The 18794-nt window shown below is 45.3% G+C and overlaps 1 protein-coding gene across 1 annotated transcript in view; it reads left to right on the forward strand.

Annotated features, from left to right (window-relative positions):
- Positions 1 to 18794, forward strand: part of ASTN2 (astrotactin 2) — a 736372-nt gene that overhangs the window by 681791 nt on the left and 35787 nt on the right. Inside the window, exon 19 of the mRNA XM_044265036.1 lies at positions 2960 to 3101. Coding sequence (XP_044120971.1) covers positions 2960 to 3101 — 142 coding nt within the window. The remainder of the gene's footprint in view (positions 1 to 2959; positions 3102 to 18794) is intronic.

Consider the following 18794-nt stretch of genomic DNA (forward strand, 5'->3'; position numbering starts at 1 on the left):
TAAAAGAAAAGGTATGGCTTTGGAGTTAGGAGGATCTGGGTTCAAATCTCAGCTGGGTCCCTCCCTAAATTTGCATGCTTCATCTCCACTTTACAACAGAGATATTAACATTTAACTCATTAGGATTAAGTATTGTGATAAAAAAAAAAAAAAAAAAGAAAGAAAATGTGGTACGGAACGTTTTCTTCCTTTTAACTCTTTTCATTTGAAGATCATTATGTGTTTTTAGTCCCAAATAGAACTGGTCACTACATGTCTTTAAAATGCCCCCAGTATGACTAGTTGTATACACCATGCTATCCAGTTTCTTCACTTGAACTAAACCTATAAACCTTAGGATAGTGTGCCTATCTTACTGACTTCTCAGACATATTATGACGCTTTTATCCAAGGTCCAAATTACTCTGAAATGGATTGAAATATCTGGAAAGCTATGCCCATTTGTAAATGAATGTCAACCATATTTTGGCTTGAAGATACTTAATCCAGGCCACAGGAATACTGAATTCCCTCATGAGGGGCCAACTCTTTCAATGGCTATCTAGAAACAAATTGAAAAGCAGACAGACATGGGTCCACGCTCAAAGAAAACAAATGCAAGCTGCCAGACTTGAAATCCTAAGAAACCAAGAGAAACAAAACCCTTATTCCCTCTTGTGAGTAATTCCATGTTTTTCCCCCTTTCTTCATTTTTCACCCTATACATTGTTCTGTTTTAGTACCTACTGGCAGAGTGACTTTCTTGATTTATGATGTTACTATGAAAGAAGCTGACATAAGGGGCCTCTGAAAGAAATGGGGAGACCAAAATCTTTGATGAATAAGGTTTTCATTTACCTTTTCATTTTCTAGCAGAACTGCTGGTTCAAGACAAAGAATTTCTTCTTAAACTCATCCTTTCTTCCTAGACTCCAAACTCAGTAAGAGTTATTGACCCTGTACTACAGAAAGCAAAACTGAGACTTGGAGGGGTTAAGACACTTGCAGTAAATGGTGGAAATAGAATTCAGTCCCAAGTCTGTCCCAACAATAGCAGGTAAACCTGTGTGTCCACCTGACATCAGCCTGATTCAGACCCTTCCTCTGCCACGATGGGTCAAGTCTATGAACTGTAGCTGTCATTATAAACAGTGGAGAACAACACTGCACACCAGCTCTGCTTTACTGGACCGTAGGAAGAAATGCTTTGTAGAACTGTTGTTTACCTGAAATCCCAGGCCCATCCAGATGGTTCAGTCAGAGAAGTGTTAAACCTCATTTACTTGTGAGTGCAGAATGAAACTTTTCTTTGAAAGACCAGAGGAGGTGATCGGTATATTCTGCCCTCCCAGTTCCCTGCCTCCTTGGGTCACAGTCTTCTTGGACGCTTGGCCAGTATTACTGTTCCATGCTAGTTCCATTATATTGGATTGCCCTTAACGTCAAATAGAGAGAATTTAGTTGAGTGGGCATCTTCTTGTTTGTTACTAAGAATAAGTGAGGAGAGAGTATGCAGCATTCCATATCAGACAGGAAGGAGGAGGAATGAACCGTAGGGAGGCCTCTTGTTATTCCTTACTGTGTGGTATAAAATAACTCTCATGCTTGTTTTGCTCCTAAATCATCCAATTTTAGAACTGGAAGGGAACTTAGAAGCCATTTAGTCTGGCTCATTTATTTTATCTATTTTTAAGTAATTTTTTATTGATTTTTTTTCTTTGTTACAAAAGTAATACATGTTCATTGTAGGTAATTTAAAAAAAACAGAAATAATGGGGGTTTTTTCTCTCTCATTTTTGCTTATCTCACTTTACAAAGCCACTATTATGTATTTGCTATAATTTCTTCCTTCTCTTTTGAAATGGATATAAACGTAAAATTTCCACCAAACATTAGATTAATCTGTAATAGCATAGCCTGTTTTTTAGCTTAATATCTTTTCATATAATTTCATATTCTTCCACAATATTGTTTTTAATAGCTACAAAATATTCCATTGCATCATTGAACCATAAATGATATTGCTATTTCTATATCATTACCATTTAGTTGTTTCTAAATTCTTGTTGGTTTAAATAGTACCATAATGTTTGTCTATATAACTCAATCTCTCTGTACATCTGTGTTTTTATTTAATTTTTTTTCACATTCTGATAGTGTTTCTAACCCTTTGATTCCGCAGAGGAAAAACTAAGGCACAGAGATGGAAATTCAATTGCCCCAAGATATCAAGCAAATTCTTAACAGACTTAAGACTAGATCCCAAGATTTAAAAATATTCAGTTATTCTTTTTAGTCAGGCCCATTTCTAGTAAACTTCAGTTGCTTCCTAAAATCCAGTGGCTAAATCGACTTTTAGAAATCATGGAGCTGAAGGCACTTGCTTTTCCACTGTTCCTTCCTGTCCCGTGGTCTTCATCACTCATCAGTCATGGAGCTGTTTCCTCCTTAGTTGGACCTGATTTCTGTCCATCTCAACATAACACTTCATGAATTTAATATCACTGCATTAAGAGTGACCATGTGATAGAAAACCCACCTTACACCCTTGGCCCAACTCCTTTGTTACACCAGAAAGGAGAATGCAATCCCAGGAAGGAAGGGCCTTGCTCAAGTAATTAAGAGGAAGCTAACAGCAGGAACAAGACCAGGAATTTTCTCTGGACAGTAAGTACTATTCCCCTGTTGTCTTTTCATGCATTTTTAGTACACAGTAATTTACCTTATTTGAGCCTTGCTACAATTTCAAAAAGGTAGGTATTGGTATGACCACTCTGCAGTTGAGAAAATTCCAGCATAGATTTAAACAGAGTCGTTAGGGCTAGATACTAATCTGTGTCATGTTCATGTGCTATGCTTGTTTTGTCCACTAATCCTCCTGATAATGATATCCAGACGTTTCATGGGTTTGGACAGCAGCAAGAATGTCTGTTCACCAAGGCTGGAGCTGGAGAGCTCATCTTTTTTTGTCTCCCTCTAGGAGAGTTCCTGAGTTTTGCTGATGACCTGCTCTCTGGCCTGGGTACATCTTGTGTAGCGGCTGGTCGAAGCCATGGAGAGGTCCCTGAAGTCAGTATCTACTCCGTCATCTTCAAGTGTCTGGAGCCCGACGGTCTCTACAAGTAAGATTGCTGGGTGTGCGGGGAGTGTGAAACAGGACGATTTTAAGTCTGGGAGGCAAAGTGTGAGTAATCTGTCCAGGCCAACCAGATATTTGATAGGCCAGCCTATATGTGCTCCTTGAGATCTGAGGTTTAGAAGAGTCCACTGGACATGTGTGGCCACAATAAGCCAGAGAATGATACAGGGTTAGGGCTGAAGGGTCCGGGGAGACTAGGGCCCACAAAATCATTTTTCCCAGTGATGAAAAATCTGTAACCCAGAGGGGGAACGTGGCAAGTTAGCAAGGAGGGCTGGAACAGGAGTGCCTGCCTGGTGTTCTTTTCTCGATTCTATGATATCTCCTCTGAAAAAGATTACATTAGTGATTCGAAATGTGTGTGTGTGTATGTTTGTTATATATTATATATGTTGTGTATGTGAATATATATATATATATATATATATATATATTTGTTAGCTTGTTTTACTAGATTCAGCTGCTTCCCTTAGCAATGATGCCATTATCAATGCTTCACAGAGTACACTTGAGTCACGGCATTCAAACTTCTAGAGATGCAAAAGGAAGTCATTCCAAGGCTCAGCTCTTAATCTCAGAGGAAAAGGGGCCTCATCTTTCTTTTGTTCTGCCCTCAGCGAGTATGGTTGCATTGGGTTGCACCCATCACAAACTATTACATAGGGTTCTAGAGACAAGCTGTCTTCTTGTATCCTAATTATGAAACTACAGGCCACTTCCCTTAGCAACCAATTTCACCAGTTATTGAAATCATTTGTTTTTCTTTTATTTACTCAGTGATCCTCTTACTTACCCATTTACCTAATCATTAATCCCTCCCTCCTCCCATCCTTTTCTCTCCCCTTTGCTCTCTTCCTCCAACCATCCATTCATCTGTTCATTCCTCTGCTCCATCATTCATTCACTTACTTATTCATCATTTCTTCATTCATTCATTCATTCATTCACATTTTTATTTCTTCGTAACTCACTTATTCAGCATACATTTTCTGAGGACTTTCTGTGACTTGGTACTAAGTTAAGAAATGGTATGAATGTGACGAAGACAAAGGTTCTATTCTCCAATGACTTATAACTTAGTCTGAAAGACCACAGACTGTGGGATCAGATTGAGCTTTGAGATTTTTAGCTATGTCACCTTAAATAAGTTGCTTTACCTCTATAAGCCTCAGTAAAAAAGTAATAATCAAACCTAGGCTGTAGATTTGCATGAGAAGTAATGTGAATCTCCTTCACCTCCAAACCATATCCTGTCCCTACTTTATCTTTTTAGAAAAAAATCTTTTTTCTAAAGACCATTGCACTCTTTTGAATACCCAGCATATTCAGGCTCATTGGTTAACACTCAACAGATTACGCACCAAACTCAGGAATATCACTGTAAGCTAGAAACTGACTGTGTCGTAGATGTGCAGGCCCGAATTTTATTTTGTCAGAATGGCAAAATCATTGGGGGACACGGAGAGCTCCAGGAATGGAATCTCCAAAATACCATAGGCTATCAGATCTCTCTTGTGGGACATTTCGACAAACTTCCTAGAGAAGGTAGCATTTGCCTTAGGCCTTAAGTGGTGACTTGGGATCCAGATCTTGAGATCATGACTCCATAGCTTCTTAATCCGTGAGTGCTACACTAACCTCTTGGGCTCTAGGATCACTCCGTCTATAAAATACAAGTACGTGACTGAATTAAGAGCTATAAGGTCTTTTCCAACTCTAAAAACTATGATTAGGTGAAGAAAGTAGCATTTCTGGAAGGTTTCATGATGGCTGACTTCTGATTCCTCTCTGTTCCCCGTTATGCACATACACTTGAGGGAGGCAGATCTGGGTTCCAGTCTCCATCCTGCACTTACCAACTGTGTGACACCATGAGCTTCTCAAGCTTCTGGGCTTCCATTTCCTCCTGTGTGAAAATGGGGATAATGATGGTGTCTGACTCACTGGGACCTCAAGAGGATTTGATGAGATAGTGCACAAAAGTTCTCTACTTGGTGATGAACTCCCAGTGAGAGTGTAAGCTATTACCACTGTTGTTCTTGCTGTCCTTGTTGGGCTAAAAATTAACTTTAACTCCCTTCTCCTCCTTTTGCCAACTTACTGGGATAGCATCTAGCAGAGAGGGACAGAGCCCTGGCAGGTGGTTCCTATCCACTGAGACACAAGTTGTAAGCTTGTCTCTGGGTGACATTGTGGAGCCTTGGCATTAGCCAGTCTGAAATCCTACAGGCCCATTATGTAGAGAGCAATGAAATGTTTTATGGAACCCCAAAAGCAGTTAACACTGAGAGCTGACAAATCAGTTGACATTTAAATGACATTTAAAATGTCATTTTCCCTCACCTCTTTTCCTTCTGCTTGACACCCCTCCCCCCCTTCCCACCTCTTGAAGTAGGACCATCCTTTCTTCTTCTGTCCTGGAAATATGCTTGTCATGAGCTTGTCATCGCTAACTCTGAAGACGTCTTTATTTTATTTTTGAAATTGATTTTATTAATGGCTGTGGAATCTGGGCAGTTCTGACAAGGAGCCCAGGGTGCGGTTTGGACCCATCTCTCATCCTGCTGGTGGCTTTCCTTCCGTGAAGTCTGACCAACTCAGTCTTGAGTTTTAAAATAGTTGCATTGTCAGTTCTTGGGTTTTCTCCTTTTCTGCTTGCTCGTTCCTTACCAAAATTAGTTTTCTAACTCTTGGGTTGAAATGGCTGTGTGTGGCAATAGGAGGAGGACAGGCTGAGCAGAGTACAAATCCTGATTCTTCCCTGTCCTCAGAACCTGCCCTGGGGAAAGCCAGTTCTCACTGCTCTGTCCCATAGGGTCTTCCTCTGGAAATAGAGAGCTGGTAATTGTTTTGGTCTTATGGGGTTAAAGGGGAAAGCCTTAAGGGAGAAACTCCATGGACAGGGTTTACCAGAATGCCTTGCATATACTCTTTTGTTCTTCCTGACTCCATTGATGGTTATCTGTATCTTTGACAAGGATAGTCCTAGAGGAGTCATTCCCTGTGGGGCAGGTTGGGGTGTTGCTAGCCCTGGAAAAAAGGACCATCCAGGATCCTTTGGGAAGGAAATAGTATGCAAAGAGAACATGGGTCCAGACCCCTGGGTTTGCATTAAGCACAGGGTACCAGATTCCCCCACGGACACTGCCAGAGGTATAACAGGATTCAGGTGACCCAGGCGTGGAGGGCCAGTCTCTCAGGCAGGTAGTCTGAGTTCACATGTCACTACTGCCACTTCTGTCTCTGGGACCCTGGGCTAAACATTGATGTCGTCTCCTTGTTCTGCAGTTTCAACACTTTCAAAGCAAAGATGTGTTAGATCTGTCCCAGCTTGAGGGTTCAGAAAATGCATACTTATGCTGTAAGATTTCTTCTCATTCTGTCTCTCCTTCTCCTCTTGGGCTCCTGTCCTTCCTGCTCTTCTACCTCTCTCTCTCTCTGGTTTTACCCCAGTGTGCCTCCCTGCATCTCTGGACACCTCTCATGCCTTTCATTGCCTCTCTGTGTACATCTGTTCTGCATAGCTCACACTGGCTCTGTCTATCTGCCATTCTCCCAGTCATTCCTTCTTTGCCTTTCCATTTGCTTTTCTCTTAACTTCTGTTTGTCTGTGTTTAACTCAGTTTCTCTATCCTATTTCTTACTTAAGTTTGGATTCCTCTCCGTCTGTTTCTCGCTCTCTTTCTTGTGCTGAGTATCCAACCCTCTCACTACTTCACCTAGGAAGGCAAATTTCTTTTGCAGCCCCTCCATCCGTGTAATTTTACACAGCACCACAGGATTGAGACCAATTGGAGGAGTGAAAGTCAAGGCTGATTTTCTGTCCTAAGCTCACCCGGGTGTAGCAAAACAGAAACATCAGCATTTGGGCCCTGTTTAAATTGAATTTCCTTGTTTGTTCCATTTGTTTTGCTTTTGAATGAAAACAAACAAAGAACAGCAGAGAGAGGGTCCCCAGAAGGGCTGAGAGTGTGGCCAGCTCCTGCACCCTTGGGTTGTTGGAACTGGAGAGTGACCCCCCGAGCAGGAATCTCCCACTGAAGATGGATGGGTCAGGCCAGGCTCGGCACCCAGGGTCCCTGTCCTTGCCTGGCTAAAGGCCTAGACACCCTTCTTGTCGCCGTTCCCCAATTTCCTATTACCCAAGGTAATTAGCCTCTGTCTTGTCTTGGCTGCCTTGCCTTTTTCTAATAGTGGATGCCTGCCAAAGGGTCCTGAGCAAACATGCAGCAGAGGCCAGGCCCAATTCCTGGGGAGGGGGGTGCATTCCCACACATTCAGAGGCTTGCCCCAGGCCCGTCCTTCACCTTCCTGGCCTCAGCTCTGCGAAAAGAATGCCAAGGGAGCCTGGGTACTACAACCATGTGCCAACATCCACGGTGGGACCAGAGGGAAGGGGGGAGGAGGGGCTCTTTCTTAGCAGGGATGGGTGGAGTCGGAGGAGAGGAGGAAAAGGAAAACCAGGGCCCTAGAGGAGAGAAGGCATTGTGGAAAAAAAGAAAAAAAAAAAAAAAAAAAAAAAAGCCCGAGGTCAGGAGTCAGACAGCCATTCCCACACTGACTCTCAAGTGAGACTTGGGGCCAGTTCTTCCCTCTCCCCTGGCTTTGATGTTGTTTTCTGTGAAATCGAAACGTTCAACTCTGTGCTCTGAGAGGGGCACAACGAGGCAGGGATGCGGACTACACCCTCATACCCAGTGCCTCCTTCCTGGATCATAGCAGTAGTGGGGGGAGTAGAAGTCATCTGAGCATTCACCCTGTGCCAGGAACCACAGTGGGGATGTACATGTGCTATCTCATTTAATCCTCGCCAGAACCCTATGGGGCTGGTCATCCTCCTCCTCCTCACCTCCTATTTCATTGTGGGGAAAACTGGGCCTTAAAGGGGTTCACATTCACCCCAGATCACATGACAAGAAGAAATAGACCTGAGATTCATACCCAGGCTGACTCTGAGACCCACCGTCCCTTCCGCTCGCCCACATGCTGTCCCCGTCCTTGTCCACCACACCTGCGGAGCTGTCCGAGCATGGGAGCGCCAGGGGCTTTGAACTGTAAGCAACCCTGTTTGCAGTGGAAGGACCACTGGGGCCAGGCAGACGCCGACGGCGGCCTGCAGACTCCCGGGGAGGATGCCTCACACTCACCCGTCTCATCTGGGAAATGGAACTGAGTAATCTGATCCATAAAATGAGATGATTACTTCCACCTCCTCATGTCGTCACAAAGATTAAAGGGAGTAGTAGATGAGGCAGTGCTTGAATTTTTCCTAAGGTTTCCTGAAGGGTTTTCTCGGTCACCCCATTTGTCAAAGATCAACAATGGGGAGGGCAGGAGGCATTTTGAATCCACGTGCCTCTCTCCACTCCCCACTTCATGTCCATATTTTTAAATTAGGCCTTTGAACTAAGACAGAGGGAAGTTTCTACCCCCACTCCAGCACCTACCCATAGTGTGATCTTGTGCAAATTTCTTAACCTCCTTGAGTTTCAGGTTTTCAACTGTAAAATGGAATCACAGGAGGGCTTTTTCCATAGGGTTGTGAGGATTCAATAGACAGAAACAGGGAAAGAGCACAAGATGGTGTCTAACTCATTGTTGGGACTTAATATTAATGGCAGGACAAGGAGCATCACTGTCATTACCATTGGTGACAGCAGTCTTCACCCAAGCGGTTGACCCTGTTGTGTTCACAGCATTCCAGTGGCAGAACACGTTTAACATTTATCTCTCATGCTGGCTGTTTACACATCGTCCCCAGGCACTTGGGAGAACGTGGCAGTAGCAGTAATTCTTCCTTCGTCAAGGTCTCTGCTCCTACCTCTTCCCTTCTCCCAGGGTGGACTTCTTTTGGCTTTCCCCATGATGGTTCCTATGATGGTTTCCTTTCTCCTTCATGTTTGCAATTAAATGTCATGTCATGTCCTTACAAAGGCCTTCCTTGACAACATGATCGCCATCGATCCTTCCTGCCACACATATAGACACACAAAGCCATGTACTTACTAAAGCTTAATGGTTTGGTATCTGTTTGCTTCTTCATTGTCTATCTTTTCTGACCAGACTGTCAGCTGCATAGAGTAGGATCTGTGTCTGCCTTTTTATCCTCTATCCCTGACACCTAGAACAGTGACGGATGCCCATGAAGAATCCCATAAATGGTTGTTGAAGGATTTGAATACGTTTCCAAGTCGGTGCTCAAGTCTGGAGACACTGACTTTTCCCCTTTACTCACTCACAACCTCTAACTGCCTTTCTTACCAGATATTCAGGGGACATTGTCTTAGTACTAAGTACCTAGGTCGCCCTCGTGCCCTATGTCTTTGTCTCTGTATCTGCCTTGAGATTTGTCTGTCTGCCTATCTACCTACAAACCTACCATAAACCTGAGCTCATTTAATCCTCCAAAAAACTCTCTAAGACAATTACTATTATTCTTATCCAAGAGATTAGGCTACTAAGGCACAGAGAGTTAAGTTAACTTGACCAAAGCCTCAAAGTCAGTAATAGAGGAGAAGCCAAGCTTTGAATTGAGCTGATTTATTTCCAGAGCCTGAGCTCAAAGTTTCTGCACTAGATCATGAGAAGGACTAGCCATGTAGAAATGGTGAGGGTTAAGGGGTAGAATCTATTCCGAGGGATCTTTTGTGCAAAGACCCATGCATGCCCAGATGAGTTGGAAGCAATAAGGAAAACAGATCTTCAGTCCTCACACCAAAAGCTACTTGGCTACAACCACCGAAGGCCAAACTTCCTCCTGCCTCTGCAGTCCTGGCATGGCCACAGCCCCAGGTGAGCTCCGAGTCTGTACAGGGACCTCTGCTTCTCTTAGCCATGTGCTCCCCATGCCGTTTGGAGCTACCCAGGATCTCCAGCTCCCATCTGCCGAGTCGTTTCCCAGTGTCTCCAGACTGCCATGTGTTTCTGCAAACAAGTCCAGACTCCTGGCCCAAAGATGCTGTTCCAAAAGCCCAGAGAGATTGGAGACTTTGGATGGAGGGAGCATTGCCGGGCCCCCAATGCCCCCAAGACACCACCCCTGCTTGGGCACAGCTCGGGCAGCACATTGCAGAAGCAGCCAAGGCCACCGCCATGAATACTATAATTATATATTAGATGAAATCCCAAAGTTTCCCTTTATTTACATTCCTACCCTACCCTCTTCATTTCCTCTCTTCGTGCCAAGAATCAGCACAGACTTTACTGGAAACAGCATGAAAGTCATCAGGAGCCCTCTAAGGCTGGCTTCCAAAAGTACTTGCCCAGATGATGGGAGGCGAGAGACCCAAGGGTCATCTTGCTTCTGGCTCTGGGCTGCTGTGAGGCCAGGGGCAAGGATTTTCTCCGTTGGAGGCCTCCGGGTCTCCATTTGTAGAAGAGGGATGAATGAGGCTAACCCAAAAAAACCATTTCGTGAATTTACAGGCTGTGTGTCTTAAGAGACAATGGAGGCAAAGGGAGAGACTCAAGCCCCTGGTGACTGGAGAGTTTGAGTCTGAATGGAAAAGCTTCATTCAGCTTTAAGGCCCCACACTTCTCTCTCTGTTTCAGTAACCCTGTCTGATTAATGGGCCTCCTGAGCCAAGTCCCCAGTGTGACCAGGCCCATTTTTTAAGGGACTTTCAGCATTTAGGAGAAAGAAGATAGGCACAGAAGAAGCCTGCCATGTTGACCAGGGCCCTGGGCCACAGCCCCTGGACCAGTGCAAGCTGAGGCGGAGGCCCAAGGTTGATCCAGGACACACCAAGGCAAAGAGCCAGGACAGGCCTGATAATTCTTGTCCTGCTCTTTTACTGGCTTTTTCTTCCCAGTATGATACTTTCTCAGTTCTTTTTTCTTCTCTTCAATCCTTCTTCCCTCCGTCCCTGCCTCCCTCCCTCCCACCACTTCCCTTATCCCTCTCTTTCTCGACTTTTTCTCCCTTCCTCCCTCCCTACCCACCTCCTTCCATCCATCACCCTCTCTTGTGCTCTCCCTGCATCTCCTCATGTTTTTCTAACATCTCATCTTTCCTTCCCCCTTTGTCCATTTCTTTATTCTTTGACTTTTTTCTTTCCTCCTCTTTCTTCCTTCTCACTTTCCACTTTTCTCTCTGTCTTGGTCACAGATCCACTTTTCTCTCTGTCTTGGTCACAGATGTTGCTTCTCTCTTGGTGTCACTCTGACTTCCCATTGTCTGTCTCCCCCCCGCCCCAGTCTGTGTGTCCTTCTCTTCTACTTGTCATCTCTGCACGTACACGTCTTGTCACTTCTCCTTTACGTACCACTTTTCGGTCTCTGTCTCGGTCCAAGATCTCTGTTCTTTCAACCTTCCATATACTCCCCACCCCAGCCTAAATACAAGAGTCTGAGCCCATAATATGGTCTGGAGCCAACAGCCAAGGTATGGCCAAGGGTCTCAAAGCCAAGCAGGGGCCAAGGGCTTCTAATGCCCCAAACCTGAATGGAATGTGACGTTCCGTGGCTGTGGTGCCTTGTCCTGTTGGTTGGGAGGTGGGGTGGGGAGTCGTGACAGAGGCAGCCTAGCGACTCAAGACTCAGTTCCCTCTAGCATCAGGTCATACTGACCTCTCCGAAGTGCACAGTTGGGGCCCTAGAGAGGGGAAGGGCTGTCCTCAAGCCAGAAGCATATACAGCCATGCATCTCAAGCCAAGAGAGACTCGGTAGAGGAAAAATAAAGCTGTTTTTCAGCTGACAGACAGTGAGGCTCCTAAAACCTGCTGGGGACTCTCAGGCAGGCTGTTTCTTTTCTGAAACTGTGTCAAGATTTCATCCAGGAATGGGACACTAGCCAGAGCTCTGGAGGGACAGGGCACAGACTGCTTGTGTGAACTCATGGAGGGCAGATGGGAGGGAACTGAGGCCATGCTGGAAAGTTAGGCCTTGAATGCCGGGCAGAGAAGCTAGACTTTATCCTGCAGGTGGTGGGGAGTGAAGAAAAGCTTGAGGAGAGGCAGGTTATATTTAAACCTGTGTTTTGTGATGACCGCTCTGACCCTTTGACTGTGGTTTGTAGAGAGTCCGGGGGGAGGTGGCATGTGATGTACGGAAAGGGAGAGGGTGGGGTCCTCACACATTTGGGGAACCAGTGAGTGGTGCCCTGAGTAGGGCATGTGTTGGGCCACACTGAAACAGTATGGACTCAGCTCAGTCCTGGAAACCTCTAAGAGCAGTCAGAGTGCTCAGGAAAAGGACGTATTTGTTGGGCATCTGCAATGTGTCTTACACTAGGTTGGGTACTTGGGATGCAGAAGTCAATAGGCCAAATACATACAGCCCTGTCCTCATAGAGCTCACAGGTACAGTGGGGAAGCAGAAGAGATGAGACCTTTCCATGATGCTTCATGCTCTGACGGGGATGTCCAGGGGCTGTGAGAACCCCTTGGAAGGGCCGCTAACCAGTCAGGTCTCCTGCAGGCCTGTTCTGCAGATTACTGCAAAGTCTTCCTGAGGAAGTAAGAGGAGGGGGTGCACTGGGCTGAAGAGTACACCACCTCTGCTCCCCCCGCCATCTCCCCGCCAAAATCCGTGTCTATGCAAAACCTCAGAATATGCCCTTATTTAGAAATAAAGTCTTTGTAAATGGAACAGGGATCAAGATGAGCTCATGCTGGATTAGATTGGTTCCTAAATCCGGCATGGTTACTGGCATCTACCATGTGAAGACAGAGGCAGAGATTAGAATTTTGCTGGGGCCCTATCCACAAACATTCTAATGCTGACCCTCACTGAGATGGTAATCTCGGGGTGGGGGGCAGTGAGAGCCTTGGGTTCAGGGTATCAGGAGGCTAAGGGACATGGGGTGAACTCTCAGCTAGGCTTTGTAGGGAGGCACTTTTAAGTGACATCAGTGGGTCAGCGATGGTTATTTATAATAGGGAGTGGTGGGGACTGTGGTAAACTAGAAATGGAACAGAGAACACTTAGCTCTAGACAGTTATTACTATGTGAGTGTATAGACCCAGTGTTGAAAAAGATTCCAAGCCATAAATCTAGGAGTTTAAGTGAAATCTCTGAATTAGTACTTGCTGGCAACCAATTTAAAATTGGTCACGGAGACCAATTCTGTAAGTCACAATTGGCCTGCAGGTCGTTAATTCAGAATGCCTAATCTAGGTAAGCTCTCTCACTGTACAGATGTGGAAGCAGAGGCCCTGAGAAACTCATAGACTTCACAATCAAAGCAGAGCCGGGAGTAAGAGATAATGGTCCTGACGGCTGATCCAGGCTTCTTTCCAAAAAGCCTTGACCCCATCTTCTACCTAGGCTCACCTTGCTGGAGCGGGAAGCGCAGAGACAGTTCAGCATGTGAGGGGATCCTGGGATGGGATCACAAGCCACCACTCTAGGTTCTGTGTTCGGCTTTGCTGCCCATCCACAAGGGACCTAGGACAAAGAGCTTCCTTTTCCTGAGTTTCAGTTTCTTCCTAATTACAAGGAAGGGACTGGATGGAGAAATCCCTTCCTGCTCTGATTTCTAGGACTCTAGGAACTGAAGATAGGAGTGGACCCAGGCTAGAAGCCACACGTCCTAACTTTTCCCTGCTCCCATTGTCTTGGGTGTGGGTCCATCACTGCATGCCAAAGGGCTGTCTGTCCCCCTGACTGCCACCTCCACCCAGAAAGGAGGCTGTTGCTGTGAGCAGTCTGGAGGGTCCTCGCTGGAAAGGTGTTAGCAGACTGTGGGGCTGTGGGGGATCACGTGAGTGATGTGTGGAAACTCCGCGGCAAGACACAATCCAGATTTCTGGCATTTTTCTTTCTGCTCTGTTCTTCTTTCCCCCAAGGACAGTCTCTCCCATTTACCAACAACCCGTTGTGCTTTCACATTTGAAATACAACATAATTGAGCTCAAGGCTTCAGAAGTCATTGACCTAAACCTTCTCTTTTTATGGGAGAAACTGAAGATCAGGGAGGGCCCAGGCCTGTCCTCCATTTGATTCTCTTAGAGAATCAGTGTCAGAGCTGGGCTAGACAGGGCTCTCAACCCCCATGCAGACCACCTGCTGCTTTCTTGTCCTGGATCCAAGCATACTAGTGCCCCTTATTGTATGGGGTGTCTGAGAGGCAGAGAGCCTAGGGTTTGGAGTCAGGTTGCCCTAGGGTCAGTTCAAATGTCAGGTAGTTTCTGGCTATATAAGATACTTATTTCCCCTGGGTCTCAGTGTCCATGCCTGTAAGGTGAGGATACTGTTATTTACTACATTAGTTTCACTATTAGGCAAGTAGGGAGTGGTGAACACATGCCTAGCTCTCAGGCATGGGTGCTGAGCACACAGTAGGTGCTCATTGTCAAGTATATACCAAGTGCGTACAAGATGTTTCTTTAGTAGATCTTCTTCAAGGATGACCATAAAGGGGACTCATGATCAGCTAACTGTCCTGGAAGTTTCTCACTTTTCTCTGTTCTCTCTGGAGAGAGTTCTTTCAGGAGCCTTGGGCATGTAAGATGCGACAAATTTGGGATTGTTCTCACCAAATATCTGACCTAACAAGAGGCGCCTTCCCTTTTTCTCTTTTTCTTCTACTGCTCCTTGAACCCATCCCAAATACAGCTCTCATGATGAGAGGGAGCTAAGACTGTCAGGGCTCCAAGAGTGGACCTGTTTTAGAACCCATGCTTTAGGAGTCTGTGAGCCCCTGACACAAGGTCAGGTATTTAATAGGCTATCCATTCAGCAAACACCAAAGGTCAGTAATGGCTACTGTAGGTTAGATGGATGAAGTCACTACTTCACATAAACATTTGTGACTTAGTCAAGACCAGAGCAATGACATAACAGCCTTCCAGTCACTGTCGTCACCGACCACTTATCAAGTTCTGTCACTAACTCTTGGATCCTTCACAATATGGTACTCTCTGAGGCAGGTGCTATAGGATCCTTGTGTTATATCTAAGAACACCAAAAAAGGCTAAGTGTGTTGTTCCAGGCCACCTAGCTGGTGAATGGCAGGACCATAAGTCTAACACAAGATGCCTGGCTCCAGAGTCCCCTTTGGCATGTTCCTATGCATTCCTCTTAGAGGCTGTGGTGGGGCTGAAATTTGAAATCTTACAGCTCAGATTGAGAGAGCTTTGTCTTGGGTTGGAAACAAACTTGTGAGCAGCTAGTTATTCTGAGGTGGAGGGTGATTTGCCCATAATAAAGGCACGGAAATTCTGAGGGCATGGTGATCTCTCACAGGCAGTGTACCTCGGGAGAAGTGCGTCTGAGCTGGGTCTGGAAGAGTGGATAGTGTTGACCATTTAAAATTAGGGAAGTTAATGCATCCTGGACAGAGGGAACAGCTGAAATAAAGACAAGAAGGTTGGAAATTAAAGGGACACATAAAGGAACAGCAGAAGGTTCAGGACAGTTGAGATATTTACTGTATGAGGTTAGAGAGGCAGAACTTGCAAGGCCTTGTAATGCAGACTAAGGAACCAGTGATTGATTTATTCTGAGCAGCCACGAGAAGGCTACATTCGGATCGCTTCTCGGCCTTTTGGCTAAGATCAAGTGTAGAATGGTCTTCATGGTGTGTGGGTTAGATTAGGGACACTTAGAGAGCTGTTGTAATCGTTTTGGTATAAGAGATTAGGAATCTGGAATCAGAAGAGGGTCCTAGGAAGTGAGCTTGTTGTGCTCACAGGTTTTTTGGAAGTCTGTAAGCCAGCCTGCTTTAGAGGATACAGCACAGAATTCAGAATTTTTAAATCTGCTTTAAATTTCATCGTTAGGTGACCTTTGAAAAAATATGTCTAACTTTTGAGACCAAGCCTTTGTCCAGAAAGGGGGAATTAAAAAAAAAAAAAATCAACCTCAAAATGTGTCTGTCAAATTAAAAATGAAAAAAATTATTCTATATGTCCATTCCTGCCCCTGATAGACCTTTTGTTTATATTAACTTCCTCCCATCCTTTCCATTTGTTTGTCTTATTGCAGTAAGCATTCACATTACTTCTCCCTCTCCACCCCTTCCACCATCACCCCCACAACTGCCCAACTTCCCTCTCTGCATCCCTCTTTCCCCAGGATGCCAGAAATGAAATAACATTCTTTGCATGTTTGTTCTAAAGCTCCTGGCAGCCTTCCCGCAGACCCCTGGCTGGGTCAGGACTCATTTGCATTAGCATGTGTGAGGCCAGCGTGAAGGAGCGGGAGAGGCCCTGTTTTCAAGGAGTTTCATCAGGCACCCCTGCCAGAAAAAGGAGAAGTTACTCTTTCTTTCTGGGAAACATTCACAGATTGAAACAAGCAAGGAAGGCCAGGGGCCTGTCTGACTTGTGGGGAAGTTGGTGCTTGGGTGAACTGCCTGCCTGACTCCCACGGACAGCATCCAACCTTCTCATCTTTATCGCAGGCCTGCCCCCAGAACTCTCTCCTTCAAGAGTGTAGTAACTTAAGACCTAAATAGATATTTCTTAACTGTATCTATGGCCTGTAGCAGTAGAAGAGAGAGAGAGCACACAGGCCAGGAAGACACTCAGAAGCTACAGAATAAATAAACCGGCAATTTTTGCTGGCTTCTAGACACATATTAAATCAACAAATCATCTTTTTTAAAAAAAGAGGTAATCCCTAGGGTTTTTTATTTGTTTGTTTTTGCTTTAATCCTGTGAATTTTTAAATAAGGCACTGTCTCAGAATCATACGTTCTTCCAGGAATCTCAATAACCTTGTCCAAATCCAGCTAACCATGGCAGGCCAAAGGGAGTCCCCCGGAGGCATCTCAGGAGTGCCATTGGCACATAAAACTGTGCTGACCCTAGAGGCATGGATTAAGCCGTTTACAAAGAGGCAACCCCAGTTCCTGGTATTTTATTGGACAACCTCCCATAACTTCCCATTATTCTTTTTCATTTCCTAGCTTGGATATGTCTTCTTCAGACAAGACCTTTGCCTCTTCCTTTATGATAGTATCCAGGTAAATACTTCATAGAAAAAAAGGAAGAATCCGTGATATGAATGGCTGGTATTGAAAGTGCCATCAACATGCCAGACACTGTTCTAAATGCTTTACATAAACCACCTCGTCGGGTCCTCTCAGGAGCTCAATGAGGACAGAGCTCTATTATTCCCATTTTACACATGAAATGACCAGAGCCCAGAGAATTAAGAAATTTGCCTAAAGTCATGCCGTAGTCAGTAGCAGAGCCAGGATTTCATAGATTTTTTTTTTAATATTTTATTTATTTATTTGACAGAGAGAGATCACAAGCAGGCAGAGAGGCAGGCAGAGAGAGAGAGGGAAGCAGGCTCCTTGCTGAACAGAGAGCCCGATGCGGGACTCGATCCCAGGACCCTGAGATCATGACCTGAGCCGAAGGCAGAGGCCTAACCCACTGAGCCACCCAGGCGCCCCAGGATTTAAATCCAGACTGGCTTGGTCCGGAGCCCAAGCTCCTCGTGGCTCCTGAGTCCAGCCTCTCCTGATGTCCTATCAGCCTTGAATGAGCCTGCTATGCACCAGATCGTGCCCTCCGCCCATCACAGGGCCTTGGCACATGCTGCATGTCTTTTTCATTCTTCAGTCGTCAGCCTAAATGTTGCTTCTTCAAATGGCATCCCCAACCCATAATCTAAATTATGCCTCCTTACTCCTTTCCCTAATTGCAATTATTAAACTGGGAGATGACATATTTATGTGTGCGTTAAGGTCTGTCGCCTCTGAGACTTGATTGTCCGTGAGAGTCAACGTAGTGTTTATTTCCATATACTCAATGGCACACATGCAGGAGGCATTCAATGAATATTCATTGGATACATGAATGCTTGTAATATTACATTTAATCTGTACGGTTAAGCTATAATCCTATGAGGCAGACAGTTTTCTCCCCTCACCTTAGACGTAAAGAAATGAAGGCTTGCAGAGGTTTAGTAAAGTGGGCAAAGTCACTAAGGGAGTAAATGGCAGAACTGCTATTTGAAAACAGGTTTTTTCTGATCTCAGAGCTCATGCTCTAAACCTGCATACTGTGTTCCTTCCTGAGAAGCCCTAGGAGGGACATCTAGAGAAATGAGGCAGGGCAGCTGCCCTGAATCAGACCTCCCTCTTCTGCTGGGAGGAGCTGGGTGTGTATGCAAACCACCATACAAAAGGCAATTAAAATTGGTGAGCTGGTTCTACGATATCGTACCAGTTACGAGCTATGGAAAAAGGTGGGGAGAAACAGGAATTGGGGGCGGCAGTCAGGAAGGATGTCCTTTAACCTTTCCTTACCTAGCCAGCGCACACTTCATCTCGAAGGCTGTGCTCCAATGTAACATCCTCCTTATTAGCACTGGTATTCAATCATTCCATTTGGTTTTGAGTCTCTACATCTCTGAAGGGCCCTGACATGCATTCTGGGGACCCAGAGATGAACAATGTCCCTGCCACCATGGAGCCCATGAGAAAATGTGGCCCATGATGTGAGGGGCTCAGATGAGAGAATGCCTCTCAGTCCAGTAAAACCTGGCCAGGAAGAGTCATAATTTAGTTTTGTTTTAAGGATGAGAAGGATCAGTACGATGCAGGTAGGGAGAGAAAGGAGAATGATTTTCCATGGAGAGGGAGTCATAGGTGAAAGTTATTGAAGGCAACATAGCAAGACAACATAGCAATTTACAAGCCCTGCTCAAGTTACCGTCAGGCAACAGGATGGTTTTGGTGGGTGAGGCCGAAGAGATTGATGGGGTCAAATCATAAAG

This window comes from Neovison vison, chromosome 9 (genome assembly GCF_020171115.1).
Source record: "Neovison vison isolate M4711 chromosome 9, ASM_NN_V1, whole genome shotgun sequence".
In the NCBI taxonomy this organism is placed as follows: Eukaryota; Metazoa; Chordata; class Mammalia; order Carnivora; family Mustelidae; genus Neogale; species Neogale vison.